General features: G+C 32.6%; 5 protein-coding genes and 1 long non-coding RNA gene across 6 annotated transcripts; 3 read left to right on the top strand and 3 right to left on the bottom strand.

Moving 5' to 3' along the window:
• Positions 1-2,495: 2,495 nt before the first annotated feature.
• On the bottom strand, positions 2,496-3,563 carry LOC146535748 (uncharacterized). Its single transcript, XM_085191819.1, has 3 exons — positions 3,222-3,563; positions 2,884-3,132; positions 2,496-2,560 (listed from the first exon to the last, which is right to left on the bottom strand). The coding sequence occupies exons 1-3, from the start codon at positions 3,561-3,563 to the stop codon at positions 2,513-2,515; spliced, it is 639 nt and encodes a 212-aa protein (XP_085047945.1). The 3' UTR covers positions 2,496-2,512.
• A 204-nt stretch (positions 3,564-3,767) lies between these two features.
• On the top strand, positions 3,768-4,595 carry LOC146535747 (uncharacterized). Its single transcript, XM_085191948.1, has 2 exons — positions 3,768-4,074; positions 4,404-4,595. Exons 1-2 carry the CDS (start codon positions 3,841-3,843, stop codon positions 4,593-4,595), a joined length of 426 nt encoding a protein of 141 aa, XP_085048074.1. The 5' UTR covers positions 3,768-3,840.
• Positions 4,596-5,048: 453 nt separating this feature from the next.
• On the bottom strand, positions 5,049-6,748 carry LOC146535746 (trypsin, alkaline C-like). The gene is made up of 4 exons (XM_085191340.1): positions 6,635-6,748; positions 5,971-6,133; positions 5,495-5,750; positions 5,049-5,407 (listed from the first exon to the last, which is right to left on the bottom strand). The coding sequence occupies exons 1-4, from the start codon at positions 6,729-6,731 to the stop codon at positions 5,108-5,110; spliced, it is 816 nt and encodes a 271-aa protein (XP_085047466.1). The 5' UTR covers positions 6,732-6,748; the 3' UTR covers positions 5,049-5,107.
• Positions 6,749-7,440: 692 nt separating this feature from the next.
• On the bottom strand, positions 7,441-7,836 carry LOC146535745 (uncharacterized). Its single transcript, XR_014878288.1, has 2 exons — positions 7,700-7,836; positions 7,441-7,623 (listed from the first exon to the last, which is right to left on the bottom strand). It is a non-coding gene; the product is annotated as an uncharacterized LOC146535745 (long non-coding RNA).
• A 579-nt stretch (positions 7,837-8,415) lies between these two features.
• LOC146535744 (uncharacterized) lies at positions 8,416-10,681 on the top strand. Its single transcript, XM_085191181.1, has 4 exons — positions 8,416-8,669; positions 9,130-9,188; positions 9,797-10,210; positions 10,586-10,681. Exons 1-4 carry the CDS (start codon positions 8,416-8,418, stop codon positions 10,657-10,659), a joined length of 801 nt encoding a protein of 266 aa, XP_085047307.1. The 3' UTR covers positions 10,660-10,681.
• Positions 10,682-11,804: 1,123 nt separating this feature from the next.
• LOC146535743 (uncharacterized) lies at positions 11,805-13,207 on the top strand. The gene is made up of 3 exons (XM_085191180.1): positions 11,805-12,023; positions 12,423-12,524; positions 13,061-13,207. The coding sequence occupies exons 1-3, from the start codon at positions 11,805-11,807 to the stop codon at positions 13,199-13,201; spliced, it is 462 nt and encodes a 153-aa protein (XP_085047306.1). The 3' UTR covers positions 13,202-13,207.
• Positions 13,208-13,406: the final 199 nt, after the last annotated feature.

The raw sequence follows: 13,406 nt of genomic DNA, 5'->3' as shown, positions 1-13,406 counted from the left end.
ATGGAGGACAGTGTGCGACGTGAGGTTGTACCTGGAAAATATTGTTATTAGAAGTAAGAGATATTTTTTCACAATTGTTTGTAACCAAACAAATATATTATTTAAATATTTTTAAATCTAATCGCTGTGTGGTACTGCGATTCTTAAAAAGTGTCGGAAATTTCTGTTATTTAAATTTTAATAGTTTAAATAATTTTTCAATTTGTTTTATCCTTAAACACACTAATAATAAAATATATAACATTTAATTCATTTTATATCATTATTAGTATTAATGAAGTAAAATTCTGTAAATAAAACATACCGGCGTATTAAAATTTATAAGTTGATAGCGGACTTTCTTATCACGATTATTGACTAGCAAGCCAGGCCGGCTCGTAGGGCGATAATCGAACGTGCTATCTCCGACTATCAAGGGTCTTCGCATAGTAACCAGGTCTGATCCACGAGGAACACATGGTGATCTCTTTATAAACAAAGATAAATTAAATATTTCCGTTGAAAAGTGTTATCCATAAAAAAAATAATCCTCAATGATAATAAAAATGATATAAAGTAACATAATTATAAAAGTATAAATATTATTAATTATTGATTAAAGTAGGTAAAATCTACTCTACATACCAAATACATAAATTATGATAGAAATTGTTTTTTTACCTGCACTGGGTAGCAAGGACTATACATTATGGTTGTATTTACTAAAAATACCGTAAAACACTTTAACAATTTAATTTCTAAAAATTTTGTATTTTTTGTTATTTGCAACAGACAGTTGCTAAGTCTACGAAAGCGTAGTCGACGAGTATTTTATATGTCATAAAACGTCGCATTTCTCCCAATAACTTTGTTGAATAAAACCTCATTAAGATCAATGTGCCTTATTTGTAATCTTTTGACGAAACTGATTTTTAGGGTTCCGTACCTTTTAAGGAAACAAGGAACTTTTATAAGAGCACGTAGTTGTCTGTCAAGAGCTTTTATACCAGGAACGCTTGGAGATATCGAGTTGAAATTCAAACCATATACATGATCTATGGCCTCATGATTTTCTGAAAAAATCTTATTTCTACTTCTACCATTACTAAACAAAGATATGGCCGTTTATATTGCAAAAAACACGTATTTCGACACTATCGAATTTCAGGTTCTCTAAAAGCACTAAAAATCGGCTTAAGACAAGCAAGAGATGCGCCGCGCATCACGTCCTACGTCCTACGTACGTGTAGGTGTGAAAAAAAGAAAAATGATAATGTTCATACATTATCATTTTTATTATATAGAGAAAAAACTAATGATATTATGAAGCAATTTTGTAGAATATTATGAACCAATGGAATTTGATGACGGATGGATTGTTTCAAACACTAAAACAATTAGTAATATATAAAAAAAAACATTTTGATCAAAAAATTGTTACAACAAGTAAACTTGGGAATATTATTGACTCCATACTAATAATATTATTTTAAAGATAAACCTTTTAATCTGCAAACTAATTTTATAGGGAATATGTTATAAAATTTCTTAAAGTTTATTATAACCCTCGAATATTCGTAATCCTGAATGGCCCAGTCGATCGAATTGGCAAGTTTTTGTAATACTTTTTATGGTGAAACTACAGATAAAAGGAAACAATTCCTATTCTCTTTTATTACGTATGTAACAATTGCTGAGAAAACTACTTAATAAATATAGTAAAACTTCTGAACCACATAGATTGCACACACATTTTGTTTCGAGGCCAATTGGATAATTCAAATAAACTTGACTAAAATCTGGTTGGCATCTTATGGGTATAAATATAACGGCTTCAAGTGACAACGCTCATTTAACCAAAACCAATATTTTCTAAATTAAATAAAAAGTGAAAACAGTTCAAGATGCCCGGATGTATGCCTTCCTCTGCTTGCGTGCCTTCAGTTTGCTTGCCTTCGCCCTCATGTGGACCAGGGCCGTACATGTGTCAAAACAATATACCGCCGACGCAGAGGTGTTATCCTGTGAACCCGTGCATCAACATTTACAGCTGCCATACACAAATAATGTAGCTCAAGAATAACAAAATACGTGCATTTCTATATAAAATTGTAATAAAATTATTTTATTATTGTGTATTCTTTTATTTCAAATGTTTAATATCTTAGATACTAGTCTATATCTTTTAAAAGTGTTATAGTTCTTTGAAACACATTTCATGTCTCTTCTGTGTACTCATTAATAGTAAAATATTTTAAGAAGACGAATATCTTATTCGACACTTCACTAAATATTAAACAAGTAGTCAATATTGAGGATTACGGTTTGTGTTGATGAAAATGTAAGGATGACTCATTTGATGATTTCGGACTTCTGTGGGAAAACCATGTGGAGCTGTTAGTAATAAATAATGAAACACAAATATTTTAAAATAAATTTATAAAAGAAAAACCCTTTTTTTTCAATCACATTTAAGACAATAAATATATTAATTTAATATTTTTTAAAAATTCTACGTAAACGTGCAATTTGGCTACCGAAGAGGCACATCAACGTGGTAGCAGCAATTGGACTGTGGCCCCTGAAATGTCATAAAATATTGAAGTTCTGTTAGTAATTGGTATCGTGTCTGCTGAGATCTTTATGACCAACTGGTCATCCGATAGCGACTTCGCTGCGTGTGTGGATTACATAATTACGGTTATTGCTTTATTTTCCAATTTTAGAATATAGTTTTGTATTCTCGGCTTTGCTCTATTATAATAAGCATGTATTTAATATATAAAACTAAATATGTTCGGTAGTATTAAAGTCCGTTACATAATTTGAAAAATTTTGCGTTAGTATATCGATGACTTTGATTTATTCTATGTAAATATAAAGAAAGAAGAATGATATACTAACCTGTTTAATGTTCCATCGTTGTATATTGCTTAAAACACTGTTGTGTACTATCAAAGGTCTTCTTCGTGTTACAGGATCCAATTCGCATGTAGGACAGCAACTGCGATTAATCGGTAAACAAGGATAGGGGGCAGGTGGTGCTCTAGGACATATAGGTCGCTGTTTAGGCAGAATCGGGGGTGGGCACTGAGGATTGCAACAGGGTAAAACTGGTTCATAACAAGCTGTTGGCTCCGGACAAGGACAAACCTAAAAAAACGTTAATAGCATTACTTACTTCCATTTTAAAAATACTCTTAAGAATACATCAAAAAATAGAAATATTAAAACAAGCTTACCGGCGGAAGTTCGCAAGGTTCTGGCGGAGGACAACAAGGCAGGACAGGCGGACAACACATTGGTCTTGGAGGCGGTGGAGGACAAGGCTCGCACGGAGGTTGTCTCCTTGGTTTACAAACAGGCAAGGCTGGTACAATTGGGGGAACTAAATCAGGTATATTTGGGGGTGGACATGGTCTGAATACTGGTCTACAGTTACAGGGAGGACAAGGAGTGCAAGGTACTGGTGGAGGGCAGCATGGTTGATAGCAAGGAAGTGGCCGAGGACAAGAGAATGTGCAGGGCTCCGTTCCACAGGGCAAGATAGCCGGACATGTCGGGCAGTAGCACATCGAGCACATTTTACAACTTTATAGTTATTATTGCTGCTTATTATTACCCTTAATAACAGTAAAATTGAGATAGTTTTATAATTATATTAAATTTTTATTAAAAATTTTAAACCAAACTTTTATTTTTAGTGATTTATATATGTCAATGTCAATAAATTATCTTTTTTCTTCTTTATTATATATATTTCAATCTTAGAATTTGTCAGAAAAAAATATCACTTCATTCAAGAATAGAAAAATTATTGGTTTACCGTTTTATCATCAAAATTAATAAAAAATTCCAAAAATGAGTGCTCCATATTACAGCTACGATCCATGTGTCTGTACTGGTCTGCCTTGTGGTGCCACGTACCCTTATTCAACAAAACCTTGTATTTCGTCCTGCAACAATTTGAGTCCATGTTCAGTGTGTCCCGGCGGTGGATGCTCTCCTTGTCCAGCCCCTGTACGACCATGTCCAAGCCCTTGTCCACCTCCGCCTGTATTGCCGTGCCTACCTCCTTGCCCACCATGTGATAAGGTTTGTAAGAAAAAGTAAAAATTTCTATTTTTACATTTACATTTATATTTTACACTCTCAACGTTACTTGGTAGTTGTCAGTTTGTTGAAAGCTCACAAAATTATTTAAATTAATTGTCCGTTTTACTTATTTACTGAATGCTCTAAATCTTCACAATATCTAATTATAACTAATAGCATTTATAATTTAATATTTTTTATTATACTTTATGAATATTGGATAAATTAAAATCATTGCATTACTTGAATAGTTTTCTATGAGAACATACTTTTAAAATTTTTTATGTACCCATCATTAGGCAATTCTTATACGTTCTATTTTCTTACAGCCTCCACTACCACTTGGACCACCTGAGAGGATATGTGACTCTGTAGCAATTCCCTGCTGCAGACCAAATCGCTGTAGGCCATGTCCTAACTACTGTTGTACGGAGCCTGGTATCTGTACTGCAAAACGCTGCAGTTACCCTGGCGTTCCCGTATGCGGTGGATGCTGTGGGCCGTGTATGCCTATTTGGTAATGGATATCAGTAATTCAATACTAAAACATTTAAATATGAATGTTACCAAAATTAAGTTTTCAAAAAAATGTAATTATATATTTACATATATTACAAATTTGTCTTTGTAAAATTTACCAATAATAATTTGTACACCTATGTTTCAAAACTAAATAATGTCGTGAAATGATAAAATTAATAAAAATAATTTAAAATTTCCTGAATATTTTTATTCTTGATTTTGAATTTGAATTCCTTTTAATTTGTTATATTTCATTATACAAACAAGCGCAGTTTTGTCGCTATAAAAAATATAAAAATATATCACAGCGACAGAGACCCCATTGACCAGATGAAAAAAGTTGAATAGGTATTCGGTGAATGTAAGGAAGATTCCTTTAATGATTTTTCATTTTCTAAATAAATATAATCTTTATTATAACGAGCTAAAGTTGTTTAAATAAAGCAATAAAGTTATCAAATATACATAATTTAATCCTTAAAAATAATGATGACAAATAAATTTACAATTATTAAGCGTTGCTTTGGATCCAAGTGATGTATCTTGGTACCCTTGAAAATACAGTTGGGTATCCACGGTAACCACATCCAGATCCCCAAGAAGCTATTCCGATTATTGCATTATTATGAATTAGAGGACCACCAAAATCTCCATAGCAAGGACCTACGCCTCCCTGCGCCAAGTTACCTGCACACATCATATTTGGTAGCACTGTCATTGATATTACATTGTAATTGGCCCGACAAACTTCTTGATTCACTGTTCTAGTCTGGACGAATCTTAGTTGCTCTGAACGAGAGCTAGCATTGTTCTGCAAAATAAAATAAAAAAACATCGTACACAATTTCAAATTCTACCAATATTTAAATACAAATTGTTAATAAATTATTTAACTTACACTCACTGCACCCCAACCGATTGCAGTGACTGTTACGTTATCAGCCACGGCATAATCAACACCAGCAAATCTGCCAACCTGGACCCTGTCACTATAGAGGAACGTCGACTGTATCCTAATAACACTAACATCATTCACATAGTATTGGTATTCAAATTGGGGATGGTTGATCAGCTGTGAGACGGAGTAAACTTCGCCACCACTATTGGCATATGACGAGCCAGCTCGGATACGCCAAGCTTGAGGCGCAGTGAAACTGTAATAAAAGTATATTTTTGATAAAATTTTTGAAGTCAAAAAGACTTCTATTATTTTGTTTTATAGCTTCATGCTGTATCCCGCATGTAGCAGAGGGCAGACAGAAAAAACCTGGGAACCTAGTGTTAAGATACTTCGTTCCTATCAACATCTCTTCCCCACCCTTTGAAATAATTATTCCTATAGTTAGTTATAAGAAATTAAAATATAAATCTTACTATACGCAATGAGCTGCAGTGAGCACAGATCTGCTGTTTAAGATAGCTCCCACGCAATCTTGGGAGTAATCTATTCCATTGCGTGTGCTCAGAGCTGCTACAACATATGGGTAACTTTGTATTTGAGCCAATTGACCTCCTAGAATTCTGCTTTGCGGTGAACCTAAAAGTTTTATAATTATACAAGCCCTTAGAAGTCGAATATTGCAAATTCCCGTCTTAGCGAGCACCTACGTCCTATAAGTAACTCCTATGCAAAATTTGAGATTCCTTGTAGTTCCTCCGCACTTGTAGTTTCTGAGATTTCGTGATGAGTGAGTGACCTTTCGATTTTATATATATAGATATGTATAATATATTTTTTATTAATGAATATGATATTTTGTTTAAGCAAACAACACAAACACAACAGAGTAGTTGCACTTTTTTAATATAAATTTGTTTAATAAAAATAAAATAAAATAATAAATAGGCAGAGGGAACCTAGTGTTAAGACACTCCGTTCCCCACTTTCTGCCCGAATTCTGGAGGATTGCATTGGCCTTCAGAAAAATAATATAATTTAAGGAAAAAACTAATTACTCAATTAATCTGATGAGAAAAATATCAAGTGTGTGTTTGCTTGTAAAGAAATTCTAAAGAACACTATTTAGATACCACTTACCCGCAACCGAAGTCAGGCCAATGGCCAATAATAAAATTAAATTGTTCATAGCGATATTAATGTACTTTATAACTCTAGCATTGCCAGGCATATTCATTTATTGATGAGCTTATCGACAATGATACAAATTATCAGATAAGTTTATAATTACATTTTCTTCTATACTACAATATAAAATTGTAAACAAATTGTGTCTGTACATTGAACATATTTACGAAAAACAAATAATTCATATAAATAGAATTAATTGTGTCTGATATCAAAAAAACCGTGTGTGCATATGGTTATTTACGCGATACTGAAAAACAGGCAAATTATCATTATTTTTGTCTGTCCGGGCTAATTTCTAGAAAAGCTAGACTAAGTTTTATGGGACTTACTGTCCGATAGAGGGGGGTTATGGAGCATCATACAGCCTATCTTTTAGCGCAGAATTCCCGCGAAATGAGTATTATGTTCGTAAACCGCGTTTGTCGTGCGCGAGTACCTAATAGTATATGAAATTAGACATTTTTCTTTTTCTATTACACGAGACCTTATTTTACGAGCGATGGGTTTAAAATGAAAATACACAACATTTTAAATAAAGACTATACAAAGACGTGTTAGTACATTATGTGCTTATCTATACATTTGGAAAAACGTTAGGTATTTTCCAAGAAAAAACAAAGATTCAAATTGATTTTAGATTTGTGCAAAAGTATTGCAACATTAAATGATATACCGCTGTGTAATGTAATTGAAAAACTATTACTCTTATCAAATTAAAAAAAAAATCTAAATAAAATTAAAATAAAATTCAGGAATAAATTTTCACATTTTTATTCGTACAAAACACAAGTTGAAAACAATAGTGGTGCACTTAAGGAGTTAATTATTAACTTCTATTCGAAGCCAGCTAACAGATCTTCGTACAGCAGGTATATATTGTGATGCATGGGCAGCATGGTCCGCCGCAACAACCTCCACAGGGGCCACAGGGACCGCACCTGGAATAAATAAAACATATTATGATGGATCACGTTCACCGATACCTGGAACACCCTTCTAGGATTCAATACTTACATATTGGGAGCGTTGATATATAAAGACTAAAGAAAGTTTATAAAATATTCCTGAGTACGAACGATAGTTCGTACTATACAGTAAATACGGATTAAATAATTTTTTTGAAATTTTATAAGAAGAGATATACTCGAATGATTTGATTACACTGATGCTAGAAGTCTCAACTATGTCCTTTTATAGCCATATTTACTGTCAAATATGGAATTGAAAGAAAGAAAGAAAATAAAAAATATTTTTAAATTATGCCAGTATTGGCATATAGGTGATATAATGTTTTGATAATTTAAAAATTTAAGTGTTTAGTTCCACCACTCAACATGCAATGCCTCGAAAATCCAGCGGAAAGTGGGGAACGGAGTTCTAAACACTATGCCTAAGTTCTGCCTGCTGCCTACCATTTACGGGATACAAAGTAAAATAAAAAAATAAATAAATTAGCTTCACGCTGTATCCCGCACTTAGTGTAGGCAGAGGGAACCGAAACTAAAAATGACAATTAAATACTATGGTGTATCTAAGATAATATTTCCCATGTTGTAAAGAAATGATAAAACCTACACACCGATTTTAAATACTATTAATAAAATCACTTCATAGCCATCTGGAAAAAATTAAAATTTAATTTAATATCATGTTGGACATTTAGATAATCATTTTTTTACTAAATTACCGAGTGAGTGTTTATCGTAAGAATAATTTATAAAATTAAAAATATGGGTTGTAATCCTTGCCTCTCTTTAAGAACATGTAAAAGTCGGGAGCTACGAGGTGGAATTCTGTACACTGACTGCTATTGCCTCCGTCGCAACGGTCTCCAGTACGACTGTCGTAGAAGTGGTTGCCAAGCTTCTCCACTGTGTCAAACTTTACCAGCACCTCTGTGTAACCCAGCTACTGTTGCTTGCATAAAGCACTGCCAAAATCCACACGCTGAAGAATTAAGCAGTATATGCAGAATGAGAAATATGTGCTAGAATTTTGTCTATTTTTTACATAAATACTTTTTACACATGTTGTTCGAATATATTTTATTCTAAAACATATTTTTAAAATAAGAACAAAGCAGCAAAAGATTTTCATATTTCATTATGTATACATCTATTTTGCATTTGAAATTTTAAAGTGGAAACATCTCATTCAAAATTGTACAAGTTAAATAAATAAAAGAAATTGTATAAATTATAAAATCTAATAAAAATCAGTAAAAAACTCTTAAGCTCGCTTCATTTTATTTGCTTTTGGGTTATATTTTCATAATGTAAGTATAATAATTCTGAAAATAATAGTCTTATCATAAATGTCTCTTATTTTTCGCCGAATTCTTGAGGCAATGGTATTGAGTGAGTACCGACTGGCCTCAATAATATATTTTTACTTATAGTATCCTAAAAATTAGTAACAAGATTTTAACTTATCAATAATTTCAGGTGTTCCCCGTGTGGTCCCGTGGTATGTTATAAATATGAAGATTGCGGACCACCGGTTAGTAAATATATGTTAAAATAGTATATTTTATATAGGTAGGTAAAGAAATGAAGTAAAAAGGATCTTATCATTAGTTGCAGTGCTTGCCGAGGTCCGCGTTTAAGCGTAACGGACTGCAGGATTGCCAGTTCTTCCAGCAGGGATCGATTCGGTATTTATGCCGATCAGGTCCCTGCTGTCCCAAGCCCTGTCCACCACCCTGCCCGCCGTGTGTCCGACGCCCGCCTCCTGGCAAGACTTACGTTACACGATTCAGTGATTTTGATCTGATCTCCCAATGGTAGTCGCGATGCATCAGCTTAAGAGCTTCGGGTAATGTTTCTGTGAACATTCACGGCGGGCATATCGCAAACTTAGAATGAAAGTGATTTAAAGCAAGATATTAAGTTGACTCCAAGGTTAGTTAGACGGTTTCCACGAGGCGCGGGTTCAAATCCTGCTACGTTTTACATTAAATTTCCATTACTTATAGATACTACAAACTGACCATAAGAGGCTTATTCTATTAATTTTCCAAAAAATAAAACATTTTTGAGATCACTTCCATTCTGAGGGTGCGATATGTGAGATTATGAGTCTTTAATTAATTTACACTGTTTTTACAGAAAGGAAAATCAACCGACATAGCGTCAAAGGCTGATGAAAGCGATATCGAAAAAAAAGATACAAAAGAAAATCAAATAAAAAGAACGAAAAGCCGCGAGCTTCGCGGCGGCGTTATGTATTATAGTTGTCACTGTATAAAACGAAATGGCCTCCAACACGATTGCCGTCGCACCGGCTGCGGTGGAGAGCCTGCTTGTCTGGCGTTGCCAGATCCGCTGTGTGCTCCTAGCCAGTTGGCCCGGGCTCGCGGCCTCGCGGACCCTGCACCACTTGCTGCTCATCTACGAGCACAGTCGGGTGGACATGAAAATGTTACAGATGCAGCTTTGGGTAGCTCGGGCCATGGTAAAAGGTTTATAGTCTGTGAACTTAAAGGCATAATGCCAGATGCTTCAGCAAAGAAAACTGAAAAGTGTTGTAAGTTAAAACATTTTTACTGTAGTACAATTTATTGTTGTATTCAATAATAGGAGTCCCATCACATAACTTATCATATTAATTATTTAATTGCTTTCTGACAAATCTTGTATCTATAATTCTGTTAAATACAATTTGCAATTCCCTGCCTGGTAAGCTATTGTGACGTTAGGTAAATTATACTATCTGCAGAACGACTGAGGTAAAACGTTCTGAAGTAAAAGGGAAAATCTAGGGGTCCTCCTACATATTGCTCCTGGAGCGGGAAGCAAGGAAATGGGATAGAATTAATTAATAATTAATTATTAATTATTAATCGACCTTAGTTTAAAGTTTGAAACGTAATACTAATTATGAAAAATGATTTTCATGCAGGTTGTTCCAATGTTGAAGCACCTACAATGGCTCCAGCGGCAGATTTACCTTTTCTATTAATGAAACTATGCTAATATTTGTATTGTCAATAAGAAGTACATCTTTCTATTTATATTTAAATATATTTTTTTAAAATTACTATATTTTTACTTCACCTGACTCAACGAAAATTTAATTTATCATATTTAAGTAGCATTTTGATATGATACATAATTATTATTATTAAATCAAACTACGCCAGTCATAGCGCAGAGGCACAAGTACTGAAGACTGTAAACGCGACAAGCGGAAATGTAATGTTCAATATTTTCATTTCTTCACCCTCGTGTCGTGCCTAAGTGCGGCGTTGAATTCTGCTTTTCAAAACACAATGTCTTCAGAATTAGGTGGAAAATAAGGAGCGGAGTGTCTTAACACTGGGCTTCCTCTGCCTACCATGCTATATGCGAGAATCTATTTTGATTAATTTCACTGACAATTCTATAGTTATACAAAAATAGAAATAATCGATTTTAGCTTATAAGCGAACATTAAAAGTTAACATTATAAGAATTAAATAAACTATTAAAATAAAAAACAAAATTGTCAACTCCCAAGTTAGGTGCCCACTGGCATTACGAAGTGTATTATAACGAGGCGAGCGTTTCTGCAATAAGTTTTTTATAAAATAGACAAAAATAGAAAACTTTGGGATCATGTCTTTCCGCTTATTGCATAAATATTTCCCGTTAGATTGGAAAATAACCTGCGATATACCTGCGATTATAGCTACCGATCATACAAAGCTTCGATATCATATCTATTCATTCTTCAGATATTTAACCGACTGATAAAAAAATCTTCATAATATTTTATTATATTCTTTTATAAAAAATCATATACCTGAATATATACATATATATCGTAATAATAAAATTAAATTTTTTATCATCGACTTATAGAATAAAAAGATATTAATGCAACTTTAAAATTGTGCACCATACTTGTTTCCCGCATATCAGATAATTTAGTGTATTTTATCATTTCTTTACTTACATATTATTATTTACTTTTACTAATATTATTTTAATATAATCTATACCAATAATAAAATCGTAACTGGCCGCTGTCTGTATACTATAAAACTTATTTAACCTTTTTTTTATTAAGACAATGACATATATCAATTTGTTATTAAAGTTTACATTCCACTCGTTTCACTCTTTTAACATTTTTCAAGATGCTTTCAAATTCCTTAAAAATATTTTCTGCTACAAGGAATAGAAAAACAACAATTTTGTTTTATAGCATAAAAGGTTCAGATTCGAAGAAATCGGGTGATAAAAAACGTGATAGCAAAAATCCCACCATTAATAAAAAAGAAAAGAAAGCAAGCTTTTGTGCAGTATGCCTAACATGTCCTTGTAAATGTAACCCATCTGCCCCTACAATGTATGAGGTAAGATATTAGCTCATCTATATTTTTATATATATAATAAAATTGTAACTGATTGCTGTCTGTACATGGAAGATGCGAGAGGAAATATTGGGGGCATTTAACAATGTAATAGAACCTGTAACAATGGTAACAGTTTTCATTATTGTCTTTTGCCAAAACTTGTATTAACATTTAGTCTATTTTATTTAAATCGGTTTAGAAAAAAAAATACTAAATAAATAATCGTATAGTTCAAGAGGGCAAAGCCGCGAGCGGGTCGCTGGTATTTAGTACATCCTTAAAAGCAATTTAGTACATCTTTAAAAGATTCTACTTAATCTTCATACAACAAACTTATTTAGTTTTTATTAAGATATAGAAATGCTGACTTTTTATTAATTTAAAATTGAACTTTTATAGTGTCGGAAATACGGCCACAATCTTCCATCAAACAGCACCGTACCCCATTTCGAAACTATAAAGAACATTCCCACCGGCATCTTTCGCTGTACGAATGAAGAGGTGTAAATTTTTTATAATATTAAATAGCATGCATATACGTAGTGTTTTAAGAATAAAATACATAGTATTTTCATACAAATTCTTATTATAATAACATAAAGCTTAGATTTTCCATAGAGCTATTTAAAGTAGGTAAGTAGGTAACGGGTAAGTATACTTCCCTATACCAATAGTGTATTTACCAATAGTTTTTGACAATCATTTCACAAAAAAAGATTACATGACTAATTTCATAAAAAAATAACTTTATCTCATCACGCAACTAATTTGGTAACCCTAATTCCAATTAATACGTTAAGTAGATAGTGCGATAATACAAATAATATGCAACTTGTCTGATAGTGACCCAAAAAGTGTAAGATATGTTTAAAAAAAATCACGTATTAATGTAGTCATACATAATTCCTTTTATTTTTGTAAACAAGTTATATTTTTAATGGTAGGGATAAAAATATAAAAGTAAGATATAGTAGCTAATGTGACAGTGAAATGTTTGGCAAATTTAATATATCTAAAATATTTTAATTTTCTTCTAGGTCCTTGGAAGAGGAGCTCATAAATGTTCGCTCTATCAAAATCCTGAATATTTTTCATATCAGCACATGACTTTCTATGATATCCATTTGGCTTTAAGACCTTATCGCAGACCAAGTGCTAAAACTGGCAGAAAAAATTGAAAGAAAACCCGCTAAATTGAATTAAATCTCATATTATATTACTAATAATATCATTAAGAATTTAATTTATATTACTATTTTACTATACCTACGATAATAATACCCTAAAATTATGTAAACAAATTGGGCGCCTGTTGTATTATCAAAGCAATATCGTAAATATACGTTAGTAAATAATATAGACCCTTGGTTAGGCATCAAAAAA

This window comes from Heliconius melpomene, chromosome 10 (genome assembly GCF_056956725.1).
Source record: "Heliconius melpomene rosina isolate 202511_hmr_F chromosome 10, ASM5695672v1, whole genome shotgun sequence".
Classification (NCBI taxonomy): Eukaryota; Metazoa; Arthropoda; class Insecta; order Lepidoptera; family Nymphalidae; genus Heliconius; species Heliconius melpomene.
Note: the sequence above shows the minus strand (reverse complement) of the source record. Positions and strands in the feature narration are given on the sequence as shown.